General features: G+C 41.9%; 1 protein-coding gene across 6 annotated transcripts in view; it reads left to right on the top strand.

Moving 5' to 3' along the window:
• The first annotated feature begins 375 nt into the window (after positions 1-375).
• Positions 376-27,906, top strand: part of ptprua (protein tyrosine phosphatase receptor type Ua) — a 202,609-nt gene continuing 175,078 nt past the window's right edge. For all 6 annotated transcript variants that reach the window (XM_020707228.3, XM_020707227.3, XM_078955331.1 and 3 more), the window contains exon 1: positions 376-651. In XM_020707228.3, the coding sequence (XP_020562887.2) occupies positions 582-651 (70 nt within the window). In that variant the 5' untranslated portion in view covers positions 376-581. The remainder of the gene's footprint in view (positions 652-27,906) is intronic.

Raw genomic sequence — 27,906 nt, 5'->3', positions numbered from 1 at the left:
GCAATATGTGGACATTTATTGCTTTATAAAAAATAAAAACACTGCAGAAGACAAGAGGAATAGGCTAAAGGTGAATATTACTCGAGTCCTGTTCAAAAACTGTCTCTGATCTTCACACTGTCGGTTTTTGAAGGTTTTATAAGTAAAAATGTAGAAGAAACAATAATTGATTTTATGAAAAAATCTAATGAGAGAATCTGACAAAAGAAATCAGTTTGGGTGTTTGTATACACCATCACATCCAAACATTTCTTTTCTGATTCACTTTCATTGTGAATTTGTGGCTGTAGTCCCCTCGTTTAGCCGCATGGAGGCGCCGCAGACACGCATTCCTGCGTCCCACTCCCCGCGCACAAGACAAGTGGAGGAGCCGTTAGAATCAGTGCAGAGGTGTGTGAGTGTGTTTGCGAACTCTTTGAGCGCTTCAGCTGGAGCTCAGTTGCTCCCCGTGCGCGCCGTGGACGCCGTGCGCCTTTGTGGATGGAGCCGAGCGCGCAGCTCCTCTCCGGTCCCGCTGTTGGAGTTTCCTGCAGGATCTGCTTCGTGTGAGAAGACGCAGCCTGGACTTTACTTTGCCAAAAATGTACCCCGCAGCCTTTCTTCTGATGCTGGCCGTCGGGATCCACGCAGACAGCCTGGAAGGACCAACAGGTAAGAGGAAGGACCTCGCTTGCGCACGCGTGGATCTCTTAAGTTGGACGAGAGTTTGGAGAAGGGGCCCCTTCTCGCTGCGCAGGTTGGAGCATCATGTGTGGTAAAGCGCTCCTGACTGGGTTCCCTGAACTTTTCTCGCTGGTTGGACCGGGAACCCAACACGCCCTTTTCATCCCAGTCTGTGAAGCTGTCAGATCAGACTGAAACTTTTCCCCCTGAGGGCATGCTTAAGGGAGCCATTTTCCCGCATGTCCCGCACTGCTGAGTCTTGCAGAGAGGCGCGTGCGTCCTGTCGGACCCCACAAGGAATCAGCGCTGACAGCTGATTTAAGCATCCTGCGTGCGCGCGCTGGCGATGGGGTGGGGAGTGGGGGTGTTAGGGGTTCCATGCAACTCTAAACATCTTAGGAGCTGTTGAGACACTTTCTGAAGTTCTGCAGTGAGCAACCCCCCCCCCCCCCCCCCCTTCATGGTTGGTCTCAGCTGCAGGGGTGAACGCCTTCCTTTGTAGCTTGGTCATAAATACTCTCCTTCATGGGGGGATCAGTTACAGGAGAGCCTCAAGCAGCTGCAGGGACGAGACACTCAGCTCAGATTGGGGGGGGGGGGGGGGGGGGGGGCTGCATGTAACAACAGCAGTGAAAACTGTTGAACGCAGAGATGAGGCTCATGTTTTTGTTTGCATGACCTGACTGTTTTTCTTTTTTTTCTTTAATTGAATATCTTTTCTGGTGTTTTTTATCTGCAAAGTTATGCTTTAAGTGCAGTAATCTTCCCTTCATGTTCAATTAAAGAAGTCATAGCCACAAAACATCAGAGCTTTAAAAAAAAGCTTTGAAATTAATACTGAAATATGCTTTTTTAATTTCTTGCAAAATGTAGTTCCTTTTTGCTTCAGTTTCCAAGCAACTTCCACAATAGGCCAGATCTATAAGAATAAAATGAAGAAAATAACCTTTTTTTGGTGAAAATGACATGAGTGATGAAGAAGTTCCTTTATACTTTCAGTAATAATTTTTTGATCTGCCCCTTGATCTGAAAATCCATGGAACATATGCTTTTGTGGAAAATGGTGTTCAGACCGCAGTGCATCATGATGAGTTGTAGCGAACATGAGAGCTGCATGCGGCCCTCTCTCCTCCTTCTGATGCTTTGTCCATCCATTTCTGCATCCTCATAGCAATTTTAGTCAATAGATTAATCTAAGAAAGAGCTGGGAAGAGAAAGACACAAAGAGAATGTATAGTTTGTTCACAGGAGTGAGCGGGCACAAAAGATTGGAAAGAACAATTTCTGAATATAAGAATAAAATTTTGTGCTTTACCGAAATAAAAATATTCAAAGGTGTGTCATTAACTAATTTTTTTGAGGGAATCAAACCCCATACACATGTCTGAGAACCAATGAGAGCTTTATTGTCTAAAATGAAATAGAAAAATTAACCCAAATGAGTCATTCTTACTAAAAAAAAAGTTATTTTCACCTGTTTACCACAAGTTGAAATTGGAAATAGGAATTTGCTAAATGAACTAGCTTCATAATCTACCCCTACGTCCACTCAAGTAATCAGCCTACTCATGAATTTTTTTTTTTTTGTAAAGGTCAATTTAGAACAATTTAGCAAAAAATTTTCCTCTAGGTGAAGCTTGAATCTGATTTCGCTCTACATTTTTCAGGGCACATGACGGAAAATGGTTTTCTGGACTCTTATCTCCCTGCAAGAGCAATCTAGAGGTGGAGGAAAGAAGCCTTTGTGGAAGTTTGAAGTTTGAGTCCCATGTTGGGTTATGTTGATGTCAAAGGGCCAGAGGATGTGTGTCACTTTAAAAAAATCATGTATCATAGGGGACTTTGTCAAAATTTTTGTTTCAAATTTCCTGTTTTCCGGGGGAAGGGGGGCCAGCAAAAAGCCCCTACCCCCAACTTGCTCACCAAATTTTGAGTCACTAAACGTATTATTCTTTTCAAAGATTAATAAATAATAAATACAAGCTTCTTCAAGCATTGCAAAAATAGCATTTCAAAATTAAAAAAAAGATTTGACTAAAATAAAATGCACTCATTTGCCACCCTTTTAAAGTCTTCTGCCCCCTTCCCACCCTCCCATAAAAAATGTTCTACGTTCACCACTGCATTTGTTTTTTCCGGAATGTTAATTTCCTAATGACAGATCAGCCCAACAAGGAGACAGGGGTTCAAACTATTGAAGTGAAGGCCCAATTGATCACAAACTGTTGGTTAAAAGCAGGACTTTTTTGCAAATTTCACTAAACTGTGTTGCTTTGTTTGACTGCTCAAAGGTGTCGTTCCTTCGGCAATGTGAGGCGCCAAAAGCTCTGGATGCTAGGACGGTTCTGCTTCACTGAAGCAGGCTCTGGCCTGGGAGGGATGTGTGTGTGTGAAGGGGTGCTGTGTGGAACCAGCTCAGCCTTAATCCAACGGAAAATCGCCCCACACACGCACACGGCTCTCCCCAGGGCAAGCGGTAAGGCTGTGAATGCCAAACGTCTGCTCGCACAAAAGCCAATGATGAAACGCCAATGCCGGGGAAGAAAACGACACAAAAAAAGTCTTTAATGGAACAATGGCAAATTGCATAATGAGTACACGTTGTTAAAGAAAGGGACAGCTCTGTAATTATAGATCATGATAATGAAATGGTCCTGAACTGTTTCAGCGGCAAAAAATCCGACAAATATCAGAGGGTGCGCTGTCAGCTGTGTTTTCCTCACAGCTGGAATGTTACCGGTGTGACACAGCTGAAGAAAAGTGTTTGTCTGAAATCCACCAGATTGAGGATGTATCAGTCTGTTGAACGGTGCTGCAAAGAAGAGTCACCTGAAGCTCCTCTCTCATGCTCCACCCTTCTCATGAAAAGCCCTACTGCTCGCATGGAAGAGTCTCCAAAGCAACCTCCTGCAGGAGTTTGAATTGTTTTTTCCACGGACGGCGAGTCTGTGATGCACAGAGAGAACGTCTGTAGTTAAACGTTAGCAGAACTGCTGGGTGTTAATTCATTTCACGGTCGACTGATTCTTTTCAGTCACAATTAATAGTTTGATCACAGCGAGGTGTCACAATCACGATCATGTCTGCATTATCATCATAATTGTTCCTGTTTGCCATTCGTGAAGACATCTGTTTGAAACAGAAAGGCCACATTTCTTCATTGTTTTCCCCATCTGACAGAGGGAACTCTATAAAGTCTGTTAATTAAATGACTTGACTTTATCTTTAGGTTTTCATTTTCAAGCTACAACAGCGACAAAATGAGCAGAAACCATCATTTCCTCAGATTTCAGAATCTGGGCGCTCCTGCTCCAATTATGCTGTGATTACAGCAGAGCAGCGTTTGTGTTCGGCTCTGAGTTGTAGTTGTAGATTTAAAAGGAAGCATTAAAAACAGACATGTGAAAATTGGCTGAAGGGCAGAGTTGATTGTTGAGTTGAAATGGGCGGCCCCTTGGCCAGACGTGGCCCCCACATATAACAGACTCAATTAGGTCTGATTAGGTCCTAGAAGCCATTAGATGACCGTGTTTTGATGGCCTGGAGGTCTAAAGAACATTCAGAAAATGATTTGAGGCGGCTGCAGTTGCCTTCAGTGTGACGTTAGTCAGATGTATTTGCCCTTAGTTTTGGGACTCAACAGGCTCTGCTGTTTGCTGTTGAGGAGTTTTTGCAGAACGGTCAGCTTAACAGTGACATGCTTGTTACCTACACACACACATTCGCACACTGAGCAATGTGGGGTTCGGAATCTCGCCCAAGGACACTTCGACACTTGAGCGGGCAGTGGGGTAATCCAAAAAGCAATCTTCTGATTAGAAATCAACCGCTCTGTGTCTGCACCACAGCTACCCCATGGATAGACCATGACTTAAATGACGCCTTATACGACACATGTATCAGAAAATTCCCATGTTTTGCCTGCAGTGATTAGTTATCAGAGCCTGGGATTTGGACATGCCACTAACTGGCACGCTTGCCTTGTTTGGAAAAACAAACGTCACTGTGACTTTGCCAACTCCCAATCTTGTTTGACACAAAACAGTCAGACACTGCTATGTGTTAGCCATGCTAGCGTATTCACAATACCTGTTACTCTTGACCTTGTTTGCAAAAAAATAAAAGACTGATACCACTAAATCAAACATTACTGTGAGTATGGTAACTCCAGAACTTGTTAGAAATATGTAAAAAATACAGTCCGACATTACATGTTAGCTCCGTTAGCCCTATTTGCGTATTCACAAATATTACCTGAACAAACATTATGACAGAGCGTCGTATTCCTTTTCTTATGTTTTCTACATACGTAAACATAACAAGAAATAATCCATTAATAAGGCGTTCCGGATTATAAAGCACACTGTAGTTTTTTTTAACGAGAAATTTTAAGTGCGCCCTCTGGTGGAAAACCACTTCCCCCTTGGGCACTTGTGAAATTGATAGTCGACTTTGGAAATCAGCAGTTAACTCTACATTCATTTTTCTAAATCTCTTTTATCACACAAAGGGATATTCAATACTGTCCATGGAATAAATGTTATGGCGTAATGGCACATCTTTCTGTTTTTAAAGCCTCATTCTCTTCCACTAAAAGAGCATTAATGCATCAGTTTTGTCCTTGCGGTGTCATTTCTCTGGGGTATGCAAATGTGGAAGTTTCTTGACTTTGTTGTTTTAGTTCGTATTTGCAGAATGCCCTCCCCAAAAAATAAAATGTTCTCATAGAACACAAAGGTGCTCAACATCTTTTTGCACTGGAAACATTTAAGGCAGAAAAATTAAATTGTGTTTTTCTTTTCCCGAGTTTGAAGAAAACTGTCTTGAAGGATGAAAATAAACGACTGTGCCGTCACGTTTCCTGCAGATCACGCTGTGGCGCGCTTTTATTTACTTTTATATTGACGTCTTTCAAGCAGTCCTTCCAGCCGTGCTTATCTCAGATACGCTGCGTTGCAATTTCTTCAATTTAATCAAGTGACTGCGGAGATCAGGACGTGTGCTGTTCAACTCATGTTGGTGGGTGAGGGGGTGGCGTTGGTGATGGGGGTAACAAACAGACCATCCCAGGCTTTCACTGCCTCATGACATTAATCTGGCAGTGCGGCTGCTGTTCCTCTCGCGTGCCTGTCACCACCGCGCATTCATAATGGGGCTGACAGCGCTGCCACAATGCCTTGGCCTGGACCTGCGAGGTGGCTTTGTGGAGCCTAACGGGACCCAGTCCATCTCTTCAGGTGTTAGAGAAGTTCTTGGTGAGAAATTAAGTCATAGATCAAGTTAAAACCATATCACTTCAGACTCTTCTGATTTTCATGGTCCATCCTTCCATCACTCACATCAACCTAGAGCGAGCATCTCTATCCTGCTCTGTAGGAGAGCCATGACCTCAGAGCGTGTGTATTTGTGAGGCAGGTTGTGAGCATTTCGAATTATTGAGACTGAATTAATTCCATATGCCCCCACCTCCCTGCAAACAGCCATCGCTGAGGAGATGGAGTGCTGGGATCAAGCTTCGCTCTACCTGTCAAGCTAAGGGTTAAACTTGTTTTATATCGGATTTTGACTGTTTCAGATTTTGCTCCTTTTCTTTTGAGATTTAGTTTTCTATTCAACTATTGAAAGGTAATAGATCAGGTAAAAAAAAATCCTCTAAAATGTCGCAATGATTACTTTAGGTAGCACAGTGACGGAGTTATGGGGGGCCAATTGGCAGAAATTGCACCCAATTTTTGAGCCATTATCAATATTGACATAAATTAGAAAATAATCAGAACGAGCTTCTTTAAACGTTGCAATCTTGTTAGAAACACATAAAAAACAGTGCTACATGTTAGCTGCATTGGGGTATTTTACAATAACATCCAACCAAAGATTATGACGTGTACCTCTCAAAACTGCTTCGACATCAGTAAACAAAACCAGAATGAATCCAGAATTAACAATCAAAATAAAAATAGCAAATATTATTATAGCAAATAGCAAGTAATATTGAAATAAAATGGTCTCAAAGTCTTCTGCCCTCCCACATAAAATGTTCTTGCTCTGCCACTAGAGTAGAATCAAAAATGTAAAACTCATTGTCATTAACATGAAAGTGACTATTCCTGGTGTACCTGATCAGACCCTTGAACAGTCTACAGACCTAATTTTGTAAACTTTCGACACAAGTCAAGCAAAAACGTAAAAAACAGAATAACTAATGAAAACCGCTCTCCGATAAACAGAAAAAGTACAAAGAAGACGCTGGCTAAAGCATTTAAACAGATGGTTAACTTATTGGAACATATAATAATCTACATTAAAATTAATACTTGCCTTACTTTGGTGAAGCTAGCCCCAGCGAAATGCTTTTTTGATATACTCTAAATAAGTAAAACTTAAAAAAACAACAACACTCTAAATGTTTAAATGTTAAAATATAATCAAGATATCAAATTATTAGAGATTGTTTGACCAACCTTTTTCATGTGTGACCTTAATCACGCAGACACTTCTTGGTGGAGTGAAAAAAGATGGCGGACCGAGACAAGAATCTTCCCTCGGAAAGGGGCTGAGTTATATAAAAAGCCTGCTTGACGTACTTTAAATCATCAAATTCTTAAAACTTTCACATTGCTAAATACAAAAAAACAACACGATCTCAAAATGTTTTCAGCACTTACAAAATATGTAAAATATTTGAATCTCAAAAATTAAATATGGACAAACTGCCTTTTTTTAGTGCATGCTCACCAACCAGTGTACTGCAGGCATGCAGGGGACTTCCCATTATTTCTATCAAACTACAGTGCTGCAGCAGAGCTGACAAGCCACTCAGAGCTTCAATGATCCACATTCATGAACCTCAGATAACGTTTTGACATTTCTTGGATTTTTAAAAGACGCAATTGTTTTTTTTCCCTTTGCAAGCTTGGCCCTCCTTTAGCTAGAAAGCTCATCTTCTATCAAGTATTTTTTTTCTCAGCAAATCCGTCAACTATTGAGAGTTTGAAGATGGAGCTTTAAAAGCATTCAGGTCAAGACGATGTGGTGGTATCCGAAAGAGCCTCTTCAACACAAAAGGATTGCTGAATGTGTCAGCGCTGTTCAAAAGTCTGACCCTTCATCTTTTTCTTTTGCTTTCAACAAGTAAAAAATTTCTTTGTTCATCTTTTTTCTTCAAAGAAACTTTTCCAGTCTCACTGACAAGATTTGAAAAGAACATCTATCCTGATTTATGTGCCGCTTTTATAGAAAATTGTACAAAAACAAGTGGGGTTAAAAACATAGATTTTCTAAGTGACTGTTGCTCCTCACCCACGCACAAGAATATTTGTTATTAAAAAATAAATTAAGAAAGGAACAACTGATAATAGTTATTCATTATTTTGTTCATTTGTATTTAGTTCTTTTTTTCTTGCAATTTCATTCTCCTCATTAAACTTTTATTTTGAAAATCATTTCAGGAACAGAATATTCAGAAATATTCAGGAATGCAGAAAACCTGTAGATTTTAAGCAGTTTTTTCACAAAATACAGCTTTTGTTGGTGTAATTTTTTTCATGCATGCTACTATTTATAATAGAAATACAATCCAAATGAGTAAAATCTACATTAGCAGATCAGTTCACAATAATCAGATTTCAAAAAAGCCCTAATAACCCAATTAATTTTATTCTAAGGTATTTAGATTTAAAAAAAATAGCTTTCTACGTATGTTTTTGGCTGTGAAGGGCAAGAAAATGGTTTCTTGTTTAAAAAGGAAAATTTGAATGAGGCAGCAGTGGATGCAGGTTATTTTTCCCAAACCGAAATGAAGATGTGACTGTGTTTTATTTGCTCCTGCTACTAAATGGAGGACACCTTTGTGAACATTTATCTATTTTTTAAAGTCACCGAACTCCCTTTCAAGGTCACCGGATTGCAGGAGCCTATCCCAGCCATTGTCGGGCAAATGCGCCCCCAGACAGCTTGCAATTCCATCACGTGGTCCTTTATGAATGAAATTGAGAACCAGACTAAACTAAGTAAAGTTTTATTTAAAAAAAAAGGTGTGTATGTTTGTGTCCAAAACCCTGAAGGTAAATTTCATTTGTAATGAAAGTAAAGTGTGAGGTGAATAAACTTGTTTTTTCAATTATAGTTCTTTTTCTACTCTAAACCGCAGGTAAACGCCCAAAACACTTGATAAAGGTGGGAAAGAAGAGGCACAGTGTAATATTTTCACCTGAAGCGTCAGGACAATTCATAACTCCAACCTTCTGCCCAGATCACTTTACGCACATTTACTTTACTTCTGGTGTAAAGGTGTTTGCTGTGATGCTTAAATAACATTTAGACAGTACCATTAAATCTCTTTATAGTTTTTTTTTCTCTTTTGTTCCAGTCTACTCCTTAAAACAAATCTCTTTTAAATGATTTTTTTGTCACTGCTCTTGCTTGCTCACTGACCTATGAGATGTATGTAGAGAAGAAGGGTATATAAACCTTAAGGGAGGAAGCAGTGTCTGCAGAATAACACAGCAAAGAAACTAAATCAAATCCTCCACAGCTGCTCAGCCACAAGGGTTGTGTTCAAACTGTCTGAGAATTTCTGTTCTTTTATTTAACAGTTTCCAATACTAGGTCTTGTTGTGATTTGGATTGAGTGGAAATAGTTAAAAGAATAGACAAACATTGTCTGAATAAAGCAAAAAATGTTGCTAATCAGAAATCAGAGCAGCTCTCAGCTGATGTTGTCTTTTAAATTCTATAGAATTGTGGGAGTCTCTGTTTTTATTTCCTTTGATTTTTTTTGACAGTGCTCCTCTGTCGCAGATGTTGCTCTGCCTACTGACACAGGAACTTCCACCCACTTTATTAAAGTATGACAAAATATGGGATTTTGAGGTCGAAAAAACAGGTATGACAGCGAAAAGCCATATGGCTGCTTCCACTGTGAGACAGTCTTGTCCCCTCTTGGTGTCTCACCTTCCAGAAGTCAAGCAGATGCTGTCTCTGTTGCATTCATGTTTATAAATAACAGTTTTTAGTCCTATTAAAAAGAAAATCAAGGATAAGTAAGTGATCTGAGCTGCTGTGAGGTCTCTGTTCTCGGGTTAGAGAGGAATGAGCATCTTTTTAGAGTGCTGAGCAGCACAGTCACTCATGGTTTGGATTACTGATTAAAAGTCAAATATTTAAAGACTTCAGCTGATCTTAACCAATTAAATGAGTTTTTCCTCAGATTTTTGATTTTCTCTTTGAACCAAACTTCCAAAGGTTTGATTCAAAAGCCGGTCTCTGGCTGCTCTGGTGGGTTGCTGGCAGATAAAGGCTTCTTACAAGGAGAATTTCAGCTTTGCTTCTGGAAAAAAATGTGTTCACCGCGCGCGGATGTGAACAGCTCGCCGTGAATGGCAGGTGAGATTGATGAGACAGGATCCCGTTGGTTATAGCTACTGCCAGGCGCCTGCTTGAATGGGAGATGAGGTTTACACACAGATGAGATATGCAGCAGCATGACTGGGCTGCGGTGATGGCTGCCTGTCCGTTTAGCCCAGCGCTGCTCTCTGTCAGGTTCAGCTTCCACTACCATTACTTTCTGAATTCTTCTTTGTAGCTGACAGCAAACCGTGGACAATCTTAATGAATATTCATCTGTGGCCTGAACTGCGTTGCTGACGGTTTGTTTACACTCTGCGGCAACTGTCCAGGCCATTTCCCGGCCTCGAATCCTGTGGTCCGCGCTGTCAGGGCTAATGACGGGTTGATGCTTTTCCGAGCGTCGCCGGCAGAAGGAAAGCTCGATTCGCTTTCCATTGCCAGGCGACCGAGGCGTAGATTCAGCAGATGGGGTCAGGGTTCAGCGGCGAGATGATTTGGTGGTGCTGCTGTCAGCAGGCGTCCCTCTGGATTGGGATGACATCTGCAGGCGAGCCGCCTCCATCCCACTACCTTCCCCATACACAGCTCCTGGAGTGACTAAAAGATGGCGAAATCTATTCCTTTTCAGCTCTGCTACCTCAACTCCCTATCTCTATGCGTTTCCCCCTTGGCCTCACATGTTCTGCCCCAGTGTTCATAACGTAGAAAACCACTGAGCTGATAAACTCAAGTAAGATTAGTCCCCTTACTACAAACTCCCCCCTCCTTATTTCTCAACCTTCGCATTTTTTGAGATAGCTTTAAGAAAAAAAAATGGGTGGACTAAAACCCAGGCTGTGCAGGTCCCAGGACAATTGTAGATATGACTCTAGAAAAAATAGCTTTTTAAAGTTATCAAACCTGTGGGCCTCTGAGTGCCCCTTTGGCACACAAGATATATTAAAAGTTATAGGAAAACTTGGGAAAAGAAAAGAAAATCAAATTATTAAATAAATAGCATAACATGCCCCTCACTGGAGTGAACAAGGTCAATGCGGCAGTGCCTGGACACTCCTGTCAGGCTTGGCAGTGGCCCTCCTGTGCACAGCGGGGGGCGGGGGCCAGAGCAGCAACACCTGTGTGTCTTCCTCCCCTGAATGACACCTTGAACATCATCAAGTGTCTTTTTTATTTTTTATTTTTCAGCTCAGATACTGTGTCATCATTTCTATGGCAACCACCCTTGCCACAACCAGGAGTGAGCTTGTCCACGCCCTGAACACTTGAAATCGGGCTTGGGAGCATTTGTCAATCAAGCACTGAAGTGGGGGCCAGCAGGCACAACATGCATATATTAAAACATGTGATTAGCCAGCTTGTACCTTGATTAACTTGCAAAATGAAAAAAAATGTGGATTAGCAACAATATGCTAAAGCGTGGGGTTTTGGCTTCTTGGAACCAGTGGCTACTTCCTGTTTGAAACAGGAGGAAGGAGAGGACACTTAGAGTCCACTTCTCATTTCCAGTTAATGATCACAACCAGAAAGAGGGAGATGTTGTCACTCTGATGGACTTGACAGGTTTGTCTGATGGGCCACACCCATCACAATCAGCTGGTAGTGTTGTGTGAAGACTGCAGGCCAATCAAAACATGTAAGGGATAATGCCCAATGAGGTGTCCATTATGTCATAGATAATGCTTGACAAGGTGTCCATTATGTAAGGGGACAATGCTCGATGAGGTGTCCGCTGTCAGGAATTAATGGACAACACAGAAGCCTGAACTGTCCGATGCGTCTTTTCTACTGTCTTGCTGTTGTGATATACTGTGGAATAAGGTATGTTGTTTATTTATATAAATTACAATAATTGGAATACCAACTGGCGTTTAGGTCAGCACAGTAATATAGAACTTTTGGGTTATGTGACTGGAACCTCTTTTTTAGGTGTGGCCTATAACGTTTTAATCCATAACCTGCAGCCAATCAGAATTGGGTATTTAGCCTGACCATGGCATAAATCAAGGTAAATCATATCCTTTTCCTTTCGTTTAAAGAATAAAACAAACAAACTTGTGCATCCATTGTACCCTGAGTGATGCTTTGTAGGCGTCGGACATCCATAGCATCACCTCCTGCCACCTAGACTGGGGATTTTTGGAGTTTGCACCATGAAAGGCTGATATAAATGATGCTTAAATGTACCATTTGTCATCTTGTCCAGATGCCTGAAAACATGTAGTCATCGCCAATGCAAGCCTTTTAGGGTCTCCTTTACACTATCACCCAACACCAGCCTATTTAACCATTTCTTGTCCAAAAGAGAACAAGAAAAGTCATTTTTGGTCTATTTTTAAATAATCTGTCACAGCATGAATCAGGTTGGTTTGTTGGAATCAAAAGACTTAAAGAAATTGGTTGGACATGGATGAGTTGAGTTCAGTGTCGGGATGCCTCAGAGTTTCACGAGATGTGCAGCAAAACTGACAAGAAAGCTGAGGCGTGCTGACATGTTTGCAGCTCTCACCGTGAGCCTGTGTGGCAGTTTTTAGCACAATGTGTGACAGAATGCATTTTTCCTTAATAAAGAAATTCAGAGGGAAATAATTAAACACTTTGGCGTTTTCCTTGCCACGCTTTTCACATCGTCTATGCCAAGTCGGCAGACGTACTGCTTCCTTTTCCACCATGACACCCAGTCTTTTCATTTGGCCTCTTTAGTTTCTGCTGTTCTTCCTGACATCAGTGTGAAAGGGTTACCTTGGCACTGACTCGTGTGATGGCGGTTAGTTGGCACTTAATGGAAGTCAAAGCACCTGGGCCAGCATCTGCTGTGCTTGCCTTTCGAATGCCATATGCAGCAGGAGTGAGCTGATAGATTAGGTGAGGAATGGGATGAAGCAGGCTGCAGCTTTGTTACATTTGCAGTGGAAGAGGTTAGTTTTTGCACAAGAAGGTTTGAGGGAGGCGCAGACAGCGTATATTCTCGTTCTGCTTCATGAGATTTAGTGCCGCCAATGCTCAGGAGGAGCGATGTTTCAGTTTTCATGAGGTTGGCTTTGCAGCAGACCCTCAATCATTGATCCAATGGGCAGGAGGAGCTGCATATCACAGGGAGGTGGAGGAAAATGAGCAGATTGAGGTGTAGGACTAGTGAGAGGAGAGGGGTTACTGCATGGGTGGTTATTGATTACAGCCATGAAAAAAGACATGGATTTGTGAGCCGCATCTCTCCGAGTCGGATTAATTTTCTCTCATCCGTCTGATTGAAAGTGTCTTCAGATTGGCCTCCGAACATGTTCATTTTGGCCTACACCCCTTAATCTCAGCGCCAATAGAGCAGGACCAGATGGCGCCCCGTCCGAGGTCACCAAGCTTTTTACGCATGTTCGACAATGGGACATGAGAGGATGATGAGGCCGACCCAGACACCGGAGAGACGATGCGGGGATGACCCCAGCAGACATTAAAAACAGATGCACTTTGTTTTGCCCTTGCATGAGAAGGAGGTGACATATGTCGAGCTAAGCGTGTGTTTGTGGCCTTCTGCACGCTGACCTAGAAAAGTGATGAGCGAGCGGAAGAGGGCTTACAATTAAGCAGAACGAGACATGAGTGTGTTTTTGTCCATCTGGTTTATGATTAGGGCTTTGCTTCTGACACTTTATTCTGAAAATTCATCACCATTGGTAGACCTGTTGATAGAAAATGGGTCACGTGTGAAGATAATATTCATTGAAGGGGCTTAACATCGGAGTTGATCTTTTTTATCCCTGGAGATGTCGCTGGAGACGGAAAAATAACACATGCTCTTTGAACTACCGTAACTCTTTGACCGCTTACGCAATTAATGTAATTCCAACGGATTCTGATGTAAAAATTTGCACGTCAGAATCCGCCGGAATTACGTTAATTGTGTTTGACGGTTTAAAAAATGACGTTAGTTAAAAGAACGTAAAAGCTCTGGTTTTAAAGGGTTAAACTGATTTTAACTCCTTAGTCCTTAAATGGATTCATTTATCCTTAAGAGTCAAATTAAAATATATGGACCCATAATTCCTTTGGTGAGATGATCATAGACTCACAGTTGTGTGTGCCAAAGTAAGTTTCTCTAAAAATCGAGTTTTTTCCCTCCTAACACACAACACAGATGGAGCTTGAAAGTTTCAATAAGAGAATAACAACAGTTCTTTACAAGATCTAAAATTTTTTGCACATTTGCAAAAAATGTGCGCAAATCTTGGTTTGTCTATCCAGAGTTTGTGTTTTGGGGGGGGGGGGGGGGGCAGCACTCTCCGTAAGGAACAGTAGACAAGTTTTCCTTCCTCTGCCATGAGGCCATCGCTGTGTTCCAGCCCAGCAGTGATATTTTGTGTTCGACTTCCCATTGACTTCGCCATTTTTCTGTGTTGTCTGAATCTACAATTCCAAATGTTTCTTAGAAGTCTCTACGGAAACGTTTGTATACATCGATGCTCACTAGAACAGTGAATATAGACCACAATGCACTGTGTTTAAGCAATTTGTCATTTGAAATAGATGTATACAAATGCATTTTTGTAAGTCATCCATGTTTTCATCATTAAAACACATAAAAAGTCTTTGTATTTAATAGGTTTTTCCTTCGGAAACCCATGGCACTGCATAGTTCTGAACCGTAAAGTCTTTTCGGGTCAGAGAGCAGTGAGGGTAGTCCGACATAGCAATAGTCCTTTGTTGTGTCCTGGGTTCGCTGCACCGCCCCCTACTGGTTGACCATTCCCAGAACACCTCGTCAAAAGGTCACCAGGTCGAACTTTCTCCAAATGTCCTACCAATCTCCATGTGGAGGGGTATTTCCTTGCAACCATGACTCTAAAATAGCTCATTTCTCCACCTGTTGTATTAGTTGCTCATTCCTCTTTGGACAGGCTTATTGTCAGACTAGTTAGTATTCAGAGATTATTTAACTTAATGTTAGTTTGTTTAAATTAAACTTAATAATAACTATTTCTTTTAAAAGGCTGCTAGAAGTTGAAGCTGGGGTAACTATGGTACACTGGGGTTCTGTCCTCTTTCCTTTTTTACTTCTACCCTTCCTCTCCTCTATTCTTGATCATAATTTATCATTTAGTTCTCCATGCCTCTGTTTGGTGCAGTGCGATTCATGTATTGTCCCTCTTTTCCTCTCCCCTCCTGGGGAGTGGGAGTGCTTCCAGACTCCAGTTGGCTCATCCGTGCTCCAGTTCCTGACCGTTTACCTCGCCTTTGCTCCTGCTCCTACACCTGGCTGTGGATCCTGCCTCTGGCTCATCTCTGGCTCGTCTCTGCTCTGTACCTGACCGAGTACCTCGTCTCTGCTCCTGCTCCTACACCTGGCTGTGGTTCCTGTCTCCGGCTCGACTCGCGCCTTTGACTGTCCCGATAACCACGGCTGGATGAAGCTCGTCTGCTGGACTTTTATATATGTAGTTGTAGATTTAGATAAGTTAATTCTTCTCTAAGATTTCTGGTAAATCGCCTGTCCGTCCTGGGGGAGGATCCCTCCTTCATGTGGGCACCCCTGAGGTTTCTTCGTTTTTTTCCGGAATCTTTTTTTTAGGAGTTTTTCCTTACCGCGAAGGGGGGTCTAAGGGCAGGGATGCCAGTATAGCTTAGTCAGTTTGTTAGTTCATTTTAGTATTTTTCTATTGAACTCTTTGTATTCGTGATCCTTTTGATTTCATGTTTTACTTCGAAGCCCATCGAGACGACTGTTGTTGTGATTTTGGGCTATACAAATAAAATTGAATTGAATTGAATTGAATTAAAAGCCTATTGTTATAGACAGGGGGTGGGGTGGGGTAATGATGGACTGGTAGGCTCAGTCAGCTTCAAGCTGAACCTTTATTTGCTTATTTTAATCTTCATAGCTGCCTTAAATGACAAGTACCATGGAAACGTGTGATACAGTTAGCCTCCTCTGTCTTCATTGATGGTATTTATCACATTAAGATACTTTGAAAGTTTGAGTTGGTACGGCTCAGTCGGTTTTCTCTTGATTTATCGTAGCAGCTCCGCTTTCAGCCTAATTTAAGCAGTGCTGTCCTGACTTTCCCATCGCTGGAATAATTTAATGTGGAGTCTTAATAAACGTAGTCGAGGCTGGAAAAGGCTGAGCTGAAGAGAAAGAAGATCCTGACTCAGCTGCCATGAGGGGGGGTTGAGGATGGGGGTCATTTTTTTACTTTTTGGAAATGCTAATTTTCTCATTTACTCCTCGGCTGCCCTCTACATCACATGCCCAACAGCCGTGCAGATTCTGCTCGTCTCCAACTCCAGTGAAAGTAGGGACTACAGTGACCCACATGTCTGTGGAGCAGCGTGTTGCTAGCACATAAACGGTTCCAATCTGTGTGGCCACGCCCACAGGCTTCTGCCACCATTTCCCAGATGGCTCCCCCTTCATGTGTGCAAAAAAGTAGGCTATGCATTGTCTTTATGGCTCCATTTCGCCCTCCCCATCCACACCAGTCACCCACTTTCCACCAGGACAGGGGACTTGCAAATTAAAGCTGTCAATCATGAAGAGAGACAATGGGGGGGGGGGGGGTGTTCAGGAAATGTTTCCTTGTGCAAGATTTTTGTACTCTGCGGAAACCGTGTGGACTCTTCAACCACAAATGTTTTATGAAGGTCATGAAGGTCATGAAGGCTCATTTACAGCAGGGGTCCAGAGTCACTCATCTCATCCATTGTGGCTCTCTGGTTAAAAAAAAAATAAAAAGATTATAACTAAAAAAATTAACTGTAAAGTAAAAAAAAAATAAGAAAACCAATTCAAATTTGAATCAACTCATTCACAAGTACTTTAAGGACAGTACGTATCATAAGTTGATGTAAAACATTTTGACCTATAATTGTGTACCACGTACCACGGAAAATGCGTTGAAAGTCATTAAGCACAACTAGAATTAAGGAACTTTTGGACAAATTTGAGGATTATTTGCATCTCCCCATTTTTAAAATACACCCAGGATCACTTCATTAGCTTGGATTTATATTTTGTTTGATATATGTACACATTTCTGGCAAATGACAACAAAGTGCTTCTTACTTTACATTTTTGTTCTGCTTCCTACACGAACTATTTACTCCAGTAAGATGATCCTATGTGACACAGTGAGGCTTTTGTTTTGAAAAGAAGTCATGTGAACCCTTGTCAAAAGTTGTAAACCATTTCACATTTTGAAAAAAGTCTATTTTATTTATGTTTATGCTTAATTCTTTCCTAAAAAAACAGTAGTACATTTATATTAGTGACGGTAACGTCAAGACAAATTAGTGTCTTATTTTTGAAAGAGAGACTTTGTGGCACCTTTTGGGTTGTGGTCTGTGAGAAATTGACCTGAACGACTTTTTATGTGTTAAAGGTTGCAGACCCCTGATTTAATGGATTGGATTTAATTGATTTAAATTGTTTTTGTTTATTTTAAACGATTGTTTTGGTAGATTCAAACAAGTTTCACTATTCAGGAAAACTAAAGATGGCATATATGGAGGTGTGTGTGTGTGTGTGTGTGGGGGGGGGGGGGTCAGGAAGAGGTAGCACTAGTTATTCTTTCCTACCATTTATTCTATCCTGTGGTAGTCAATAATGACTTTTGGAATCTTTAGAGGGGTGATACAAAACCAAAGGTCTGACCTTCTGTCAGCCACAAATCCTCAGGAAGACTGTGTCACTCTAATTGCCGCGTTGCATCCTTATAAACGTCAACAAACGGCATTAACAGAGGAGCCAAATAACCCATGGCTGACGAGAAACCTGTCTAATGACAGCATTTCTTTTTCCTCCTGCCGGAGTTTGGTTCGACTGGTTGCCTCCTCTGTGCGGTCTTTGACCTCATGTGGTCTCTGTGTTTAATTAAAAATCCACTTCAGACGGATTACGCTGCGCGGCCAAGGGAAGCTGGCGGTGACAAACGAGTGAGAGGAGCACACGCTGAATCACTTAGCAGAGCTTTAGCGTGTCTGCTTGGCTGGTCACAGAATGGGTGGTGTTTAGGGGAGGGTCGTGGGCACAGAAAACCACGATTCCATATCTAAATCTAATTTTGTTTCAGAAACAGTTTTCGAAAATTCTAAATCCAAATCTCTTGGTTTCAGAATGGTCCGTCAGGACATTCAAAATTCCCCGCTGCAGTCTTATTGCTCCTGCAATTCTTTTTTCTTACTGTGCCTTTGAACAAAAATTTTGCCCCCGCCACATGCTCACCAAATGAAACTCACCAAAGTTTCCATCCTCCTAATACTCAAAAAAAAAAGGAATCTAGGGCATCGTGAGCGCCCCCACCTTCCAAATAAATAAATAAGATAAAATAATGTCACAGTGGGAAAAAAAACCTTTAATAAAACGATGACATCATTTTGGCCTTTTTTTTAAGCCATTTTCCCACAATATTGGAAAACCTTTGTTCAAGCAGTGGTGGACCGTCCATTACACACCTGGGCCTTCTGTCATGCTACGTCTAAATCACTCAACTCCTCAATAACCATTTAATGCCTCTAAATAAACGGAATAAACAAAATTTTAATCAAATCTCGTTATGCAACTACAGCCATAATAAAACATTGAAAACAACCACGTAAATTTGGAATATTATTTGCTATGATATTTATCATTTCACTCTTTAAAAAATCGGATTATTTGAAGACAAAATCCATCCTCCTCTCTTTCCTCAAAAACAGTTCCATCACCCTGTCACGTAGAATATCTCTCTTCAGTTCCGTCAACAAGTCCTTTTCTATTCCATCAAGGCCAGTGCTGAGAACAGAGTCTGTCCAGTTGGGTTTCTGCGTAGGTTTTAATTCACTTTAGAGCCGAAAAGGTCCCACATTGGACACGGGGATGGTCAGCGCCGAACACACAAATCTGTTCGACTGTTTCATGATCTCACCCAGATTTTTCTGATGAAGTAAATCATGGGGATGAGTTCGAGATTTTCCTGCTAAATCCTCCTTGGCATACATTACAGTCAGCTCTGTTTTTAACTGAGACAGATCAAAAAGTGCTCTGTGGCTCTGTGTCAGACTGGACAGGGCTGCATGTGACTTCCTGAAACTTCTGTCCAATCAGAAGGTCTGAATACTGCCTAAGCCTGCTAAATCTGATTGGTTGAAAGAAATGAATGACCGACATTGATTTTGCATTAGAAGGCCTTCACAACTCTTGGTGAATACCCTTACCCTGCCTGACAACAGAGGACAGGTGAAATGCGATTGGTTGAATGCTCCATTGTAAAAAATACGTCTGTCTGAAAGCAGCATGACCATCATAAACACAATAAAAGGGAATGGACAAACCATTTGGAAAGATTCAATGAGTATGTAATTAACACATGATTCAGATATTTTTTAGGCCTTTAGAGAAGGCCTTGAAGGCCCTGACGGCCCACCACTGTGTTCAAGTGATCTTCATGAAACAAGGTTAAAATTACAACCACAAGCAACGTTTTGTTGACCTTTGACCTTAGGAAGAGGCCACCATTGTGAATTTCATTTATAGAAGAAAGCCCCTTTAAGTCCACTCCACAAATTAAAATTCCTTCTAGGGATTTCAGTTTATCACCTCCCATCTCCTTGGGGCTTTTTGGGAAAAAATGTTGGATTTAGAAGTTACCGATTTTTGTATTACTTTAGCATGGAGAGTTTGCAATAGTGGTCAGTAGTTTCCCTACTGCTTGCACATTTTTTACTAGAATATTGTGAAAACGTAATATATGAGTCGTTGGCTCAAGGTGAAATGAATTATATAACATATGATATGAACATATTAGGAATGTGGGTGTGGTTAACAAAACACATCTGTTGCCCAGGATATCAAAAAAATTACTCTTGCAGATATAACAACATAGACAAACCTGTAAAACAGCAGATCCATGCTCATCTGATGATGTTTACAGCAACAGCTAATCTGCAGAATTTGTCCCTAAATTGGCCTTTAATACTGGATAAGAGAGTCAATAAAATACTGCGGGAAGGATTAACAAAGTCATTTTCAAAAGTTACAGACACGGCCACTCCACCTGGTAAAATGTGTGCAGTTGTGCTGCTGCTGCTCACACAACCTTCTGGTTCTGTTTGCTTCTGAAAAATGCTAGAACCACTCACAGACTTGATGAGTAGCAGATTCCTTAATGCTGCACCTTTCACAGAGAAAGGATTTGGGCAAAAGTGGTACTGCCAGTTTCCAGTTGAGGCAGCTCTGGTGGATCTGCTGCAGCTCTGCAGTTTATTCACACAATTGCTTCAGGCTACACGTTAGAATAGAAGACATTTTAAATTAAAGATTAGGACTGACTCAGATTGGAGTTTAACGGTTATTTCAGTGTTAGTATGAAAATTATTCTTGAGTTTAGCTCGGTTATTGATGTAAGATCCAACATCCTTTTAAAAGGATTGTTGAATCAATTCAAACTCAAGAAGGAATTCCTTTTTTGATTTTGAAAGATGTTCCTCAAAGTTTCAGCTTTTCACAGACAGCGCTGTTTCCGTGTGGAAAACCAGAGAAACGAGACGCTCCACTCACTCATCACCGGATCGAACTCTTTTCCAGCAGAAACATGCGTTTTGGATTTTCAACAGGTTTCTCAGTTTTGCCTGGTGGACACATAATTGGATCTAAAAGAAAACATTTTTAAGCTGTTTTTTTTGGTCGACAAAAATGGAATTGTATATTTTTTTAAAGCCCTTGAGGAGTGAAAAGATTTATTTATTTTTATTATTTGTTTAAAATGTGAGACTTTCACCATTTGGCAGCATGTGCTGCTGTAGGCGCTTTAAGTTTGGCTCACAGAACCAAACCTGACTCGAGACTGGAGGAGCACGGAGGTCTCAGGACTCAGGAGGATCGTGGTGATGGGCTGTGGCGAGGGGGGGGGGGGGGGGGGGTGCTGTTTGCTGACTGAAGATTCAGCATAAATGGGTTGAATGTGCAGGTGTGAACGGGGCCATGACCTAGCTGCCGGCGTGAAGAGAAACGTCCGGAAATTGCCTGATTCTGTCACTGCACTCATTCTCACAAGTGTTCGGGGGGCTTTGTTCAACGTGAGTGGGGGTGTAAGCGTGACAGAGAAACAGCCCTTTTGCTGTGATTTTTGTAAAGACATGCATTAGGTTATAATGATCCGGGCCCTCGCGCTGTCACGGACTTTGACAGCTGGTCTTAATGATGTTGACATTTCAAATATGCTTGAGAGAAAATGCTGTTGGAGGCAGTCGCCCCCTCTTGTGCCGAGAAAAACAGAATTACTGGCTTGTGAAATTTGTGTGGTGGAAGTGGAGGAGGAGGAGGAGAGGGGTTGTAGCAGGAACTAGGAGGAGGGCTCAAGTTTTTTTCTGGTTGATTAAGCAGCTCAAATCATTCTTTGTGAAGGCAGGGCAGACAATGCGGGAAGCTAAACCTCCCAGGGGGAGCCGCTCCGGGTTCACTGCTGTTGGACTGATGCAGTTGGGTGTTTTGTTCTGGGCTCGGTTTCAGGGGGTGCGGGTCTATTCACGGGCTGGACTGGGGGCTCCAGGATTAGTTCCGAACCAGTGGGTCGCTGCAGCTGTGCTGGAGGATTCAAACCAGTATTGCGAGCGCACAGCAGCACGCAATTTTCTGGGAAAAATGAAATCTAGTCCCATTATTAGAGTCCATTCGGGGGAGCAAAATGTGGGTTTGGACAAAAACTGCAAAAAAAAAAAAAAATCAAGTGATGGAGTAAATTCAAAACCTAACGAGTCACAGAAGAAAATGTGGGAAGAATGAAGATGAGAAGGAAGAGGGCAGACGGGGATGCTGAGTCGCTTTGTGAAGGACAGAGAGTGGGTTGTCCAGTGTGCTCACACAGCAGAGCCACTGTCTGCAGCTGCAGGGTCCCTATGGCCCAGCTCCATTTTTGTTTCCCAGTAAACACACCAACCCACAGAGCAGATAAGTTCTCATTAATGTGTGCAGCCGCACAAGGCCTATTTTTAAGCCGGCTACATCCTGCTGAGAGATGCTCCTTGGTCACGGTTTGTGTGAATTACATCCGACTCGTTTGTCTTTGTTGCACTGTTTGACGCAAAGTCACACCAGCACTCGGTTCCTTTTGAAGCAGAGCTTTACCACTCCTTGTCTTCTACATGAAAGGGAGCCGGTAACACAGGAGCTGCTGGTTTACGGTTGTGCAACTCGTCACTGTTGCTAAACCAGACGCATAAAAAACAGGGAGTAGACTGTCGGCATTCACACCAATGTTCACTCACCTCTTTGGACTTTTGGAAAATGGGAAAGTTTAGTCCATTTTATGAGGAGCAGCTGTAGCAGGGGTGATTTCCAGGAGTGAACATCAAGAGCAACAACCGCTCCAGTCTGACCTCTGCTTTCAGAAACTTCAGGGAATTTCAACAAGATTATACCAAGCTGGTTAAACCACAATACACTGTAGCATAAAAATATATCACATAAAAGTTCCCAACTGACTGAAAGCATTAGTATAAATTCAGTAGACCCGAAGTTGCTAAATGAAATCTGCAATGCTATGTTCACACCAAAGCGACCACTTCTAATGAGAAGTCTATGGAATGGTGTGTTTCGGGCTTCCATGTTGAAAACTCTTGGGTTCGCTTGCCACTACGCAGGTTTTTGGGCCATCCATACAAAATGTTCATATTAAATTAAACCAGTTGAACATAGACCAAGGAAAGGAATTAAACCAGGTTGAATTTTAATCAATCAGGGACTCAGATTTGGTTGTGATGTATGGACGGAGGAGAAATTAATAATTGTGGTTTGTGTCTGGCTGGAATTAAATGTCACCATGCCTTTCAGATATCAGAATAGAGCTGTGAAGCCTGGAGCAAGATTCAAGAGATTTGCACCAACATTTCGCACCAAGTCTCTTCGCACTAGTATCGGGTAGTAACAGTCGATAGTGAACACTATGTGCTAAAAGCGTGTTCAAAAACCTGCATTCAGCACGTTTTTGAATGCTCAACACATGCTGGGTGTGAACATGTGAACTGTTGCATTTATTTACAAATGTAGGACATTTTTTTGTTGTTGCTTTGTTATCTTTAGCAATAGTAGTTACAAAAGTCCCATAAAGACATTATTGATGCAATTTTGCAGAAATTCAAGAATGCACGTTTAGTCCATGTTGTTCACACTGGACTTTCACTGTCCGATTCTAGTGTATGTCCGCCAGCTGCAGTTGAAGGAGGCTTGGTGCGAAATGTCAAAGTGGTCCAATTTTCGTGAATCCTGTTCCAGGCTTTGTCTTTCACAGCTCTATTCTGATATATGAAAGATTTGATGTCATAGAATTGCGAACGGGGGAATAAAAAAGCAATTATTAATTTCTTTACCATGATCAATTTTTAAACATTTGGCACATATGTTAATCAAAGGGGACCTCATCCATACGTCACAACCAAATCAGAGTCCCCGATTGGTCAAAGTTCGACCTGATTTAACTTGCGACGCATGTAGTGACTGCATTTTGTACGAAGGACCAGAAAATAGTTGTGGAAATTTGCGTGGCTAGCCTGAAACACGGATATACGTACATTTGCATGAACTTTTGTGATTCTCTTGAACCAAGCTGGTTCCATGTAAGTGTGTTTAGCTTCCTAAATTCTGGATTAAACAAACAAACAAAAAAAAAACTTCTATTAGCAGATGTTGAGTCAATAAACAGGAACAGGGAGTTCATATAAATCCTAAGCCTCAACTGAGCAAAAGAAAGCCTAAGGCCTGTGAATAATGGTCAGACAGGGATTTGCATCTTTAGTATTGGAAAAAAAACAAAAAAGAAGAACAGAAGCAAACAAGCACTGACACACTCTAGAGAAACACAGTCTTAAAGTAGACAGATTGCTTCTACACATACAGCCGCTCCCTGTGGAGGGGCTGCCTCCTCAGAGGAAACCCTCCTCTAAAGATGCCCAGTTGAATTAGCAAGAATTTCAGAGGTAACGAGGAGGGAAAAAAAGCCATAACCATCTTCATAAACTCATCTTCACTCATGGGATTTGACTTGAAATAATCTCACATTACTCGACTTGTAACGGAGCTTCAGAGACACGGGATCTCACTGCCAGTGTCATTGGGAAACAACAGTCGTATGTCTGCAAAAAGGATGATCTACCGTTTTTTTTTTGATTCAATTCAATTCAATTCAATTTTATTTGTATAGCCCAAAATCACAACAACAGTCGTCTCGATGGGCTTCGAAGTAAAACATGAAATCAAAAGGATCACGAATACAAAGAGTTCAATAGAAAAATACTAAAATGAACTAACAAACTGACTAAGCTATACTGGCATCCCTGCCCTTAGACCCCCCTTCGCGGTAAGGAAAAACTCCCAAAAAAACCGGATTCCGGAAAAAACGAAGAAACCTCAGGGGTGCCCACATGAAGGAGGGATCCTCCCCCAGGACGGACAGGCGATTTACCAGAAATCTTAGAGAAGAATTAACTTATCTAAATCTACAACTACATATATAAAAGTCCAGCAGACGAGCTTCATCCAGCCGTGGTTATCGGGACAGTCAAAGGCGCGAGTCGAGCCGGAGACAGGAACCACAGCCAGGTGTAGGAGCAGGAGCAGAGACGAGGTACTCGGTCAGGTACAGAGCAGAGACGAGCCAGAGATGAGCCAGAGGCAGGATCCACAGCCAGGTGTAGGAGCAGGAGCAAAGGCGAGGTAGACGGTCAGGAACTGGAGCACGGATGAGCCAACTGGAGTCTGGAAGCACTCCCACTCCCCAGGAGGGGAGAGGAAAAGAGGGACAATACATGAATCGCACTGCACCAAACAGAGGCATGGAGAACTAAATGATAAATTATGATCAAGAATAGAGGAGAGGAAGGGTAGAAGTAAAAAAGGAAAGAGGACAGAACCCCAGTGTACCATAGTTACCCCAGCTTCAACTTCTAGCAGCCTTTTAAAAGAAATAGTTATTATTAAGTTTAATTTAAACAAACTAACATTAAGTTAAATAATCTCTGAATACTAACTAGTCTGACAATAAGCCTGTCCAAAGAGGAATGTTTTCAGTCTAGCTTTGAATGTAGAAACTGAGTCGGCCTCTCTTACATGAGCTGGGAGTTTATTCCATAAGACAGGGGCTTGGTGGCTAAACGCTCTACCTCCAACCGTACTTTTACCAATTCTAGGAACCACAAGCAGTCCTGCATTTTGCGAGCGAAGTGTTCTGATTGGTTGGTAAGGGACTATGAGGTCCTTAATATAGGACGGGGCCATTCCATGTAAGGCCTTATAGGTTAACAGGAGGATCTTGAACTTAATTCTAGAATCAACTGGGAGCCAATGGAGCGAAACTAACACAGGAGTGATGTGATCTCTTCTGCTGGTTCCAGCTAACAATCTAGCAGCTGCGTTCTGAACAAGCTGGAGACTTCTTAAGGAACTTTTAGGACACGCTGCTAACAAGGAGTTACAGTAATCCAGCCTCGACGTAACAAATGCATGGATGAGTTTTTCAGCATCACTCTTAGAAAGTATATTTCTGATCTTAGCAATATTCCGCAGGTGAAAAAAGGCAGTTCTACACGCCTGAGATATATGAGCCTTAAATGATAAATCCTGGTCAAGTAAAACCCCAAGGTTTCTAACTGTGGAATTGGGGGCTATACTTATACCATCCAGGGAGACTATCTGAGCAGACAGAGCATCTCTGAGGTTTTTAGGACCAAGTATAATGACCTCAGTTTTTTCTGGGTTCAAGAGGAGGTAATTAATTGTCATCCAGGTCTTGATGTCACTGATGCAGGCGTTCAGTTTCTCTATCTGGTCATTCTGGTCAGGCTTCATGGATAAATACAACTGCGTATCGTCGGCATAACAATGAAAATTAATGCTGTGTTTCCTGATTATGTTTCCTAGGGGTAACATATAAAGCGTAAACAGGATCGGTCCCAAGACTGAGCCCTGTGGGACTCCATAGTTGACTCGAGTGCACTGAGAGGAATGGCCATTTACATTGATAGCTTTTATGTCTTTTAAAAGAAACCTGTTCAACAGTTCTTTGTCAACGTGTCAGCATGATTGCAGCCTTCAGGGACATTTCAGGTTAGAAAAAGCTGCCATTAGGGAGAAAAGCACAAATTTTTCTCATTTTCTACTCGCCACTCAAGATGTCGAAGTCTGTGATCAACCAGACCAAGGCTGTAATTATTACTCATTTCAACAAGAGTCTGGGAACTTGGCAATCAGAAGCACAGAGAATGAAACTTCAGAGATAAAGTTGTGCCATACTACCAATTACAGCCGCAGCTCTTTGCAATCAGATGGACTTGCAGTGGGCTGCAGTAATCAGGGCTGCTGCGCTGTGATCTGCACCATCAGGTTTGGGGACCAGAACATAACAAATGGGGCACAGGTGCTGCTATGGTGGCAGAGATCTCTTATACAGGCCAAAAGAAATGGAGCAAAGACAGTGAAGTGGGCCAAGATGTTCCAGTCAGTTAAAGTGTAAGAACATTTTTTCTTCCCACTGCATGTGTTAACATTAATGCAACACAGGTATAAGAAACTTTATAGCTTGTAGTTTTTGTGTTAAATACAGGACATAAATGCGGAGAAATAGGTTTTAGCCTTTAATTTTGTCAGTAGGGGCGAGATGTTCAGGACTAGCAAAATGAACTTTCCAGATTGTCCAGGTTCTCCTCTTGGACTGGCATTCTGGTCACAGTTCACTGGTAGCAGATGTTCCAACCTCTTAAGTATGGAAAAGTAACAGGTGTACTCTGAGTCCTAGTCAATACATCATTGGTTGCTGAGCTTGTAACCATTCTTCAGGCACTCAAATCAAAATTTTCTATATTCCCTCTGGCAGCCTTGGTCTTGGTCTGATCCACAGTTGGTTTCCTCTGAGGGTTCTTTTGGTTTGGCAGGTGTGAACGCTCACCTAAACTCTGGTTTGGACCAAAATGGAGAACCAGGGTCTCTGTTCACTTGCACATGAACTCTGGTGTGGTTAATTTGAAAGTGAATGCAAACAGACCTTCTATGGACCAAAGATATGAAGAGAATCAGAGGGAGAGAATGATGTAATCTCAGCCACAGTGTTAATCTGAAGAGGCAGGAATTATGAAAAAGTAAATGTCATGTAGTGAGAAGCTACTTATTGCTTATTGCTCATTGATAAATGATAGTCAGACGACTAACTTTTTAGTCTTCCTGCTTTTCTCCATCCTGGTCAAAGCTTGTTTTAGGACAATAGCGCCCCCAATTGAGCAGCTGTTGGATCTGCATTTTTTTGTTTATGTTTTCAGTTCCCTCCTGAGAGCATCATGTGTGAAATACACCTTGAAAGTGGGGGAGGGGTCATTTAATTGCATTCTTGCTTATTCAATGGGTCTATGGGACTGTCATAATGAGAAAGGAACCTCAAATTGAGATCATCACTTTTTTTGGTCCAAGCCGTGGTGCTGAGGAAGAGTGGTCAGTCACTGATTGAAAGGTTTGGTTTCCACTCTGCCCGCCCATTTGTCAAAGTGCCCTGGAGCAAGACACAGAACTCCACATTGCGCCTGGTGGTTATAGGTTGGCGTCAGTGTTCAGCATTGGAACCACCACCAGTGTGTGAATGTGTGTGTGCATGGGACTGTGACTGTAAAGGCAATGGACCTTCAAGGAATGTAGTAAAGCGCTATAAAAGTATACACCATTAACCATTGGTCATCGAGAATTGATACAGAAGCTGAAAACTGAAGATGCCGCACCAATTCCCTGTCCCAACCCTACATGACTCTTCCCATTGGGGAAGCTGTACCCCATTCTCATGCTATCTCTACAGATAACCCTGGCCTTTTTTTGCGCTGCTCTTCAAACCTTTATCTGCAAAAACACTATAACAACACTATTCAACTGTATTTTATAGCTCTTTTCCTTAAAAACGT

The sequence above is a fragment of the Oryzias latipes genome, chromosome 11, assembly GCF_053564925.1.
Source record: "Oryzias latipes strain Hd-rR chromosome 11, Olatipes_Hd-rR_3.1".
In the NCBI taxonomy this organism is placed as follows: Eukaryota; Metazoa; Chordata; class Actinopteri; order Beloniformes; family Adrianichthyidae; genus Oryzias; species Oryzias latipes.
This window is presented reverse-complemented; position numbering and strand designations above follow the sequence as displayed.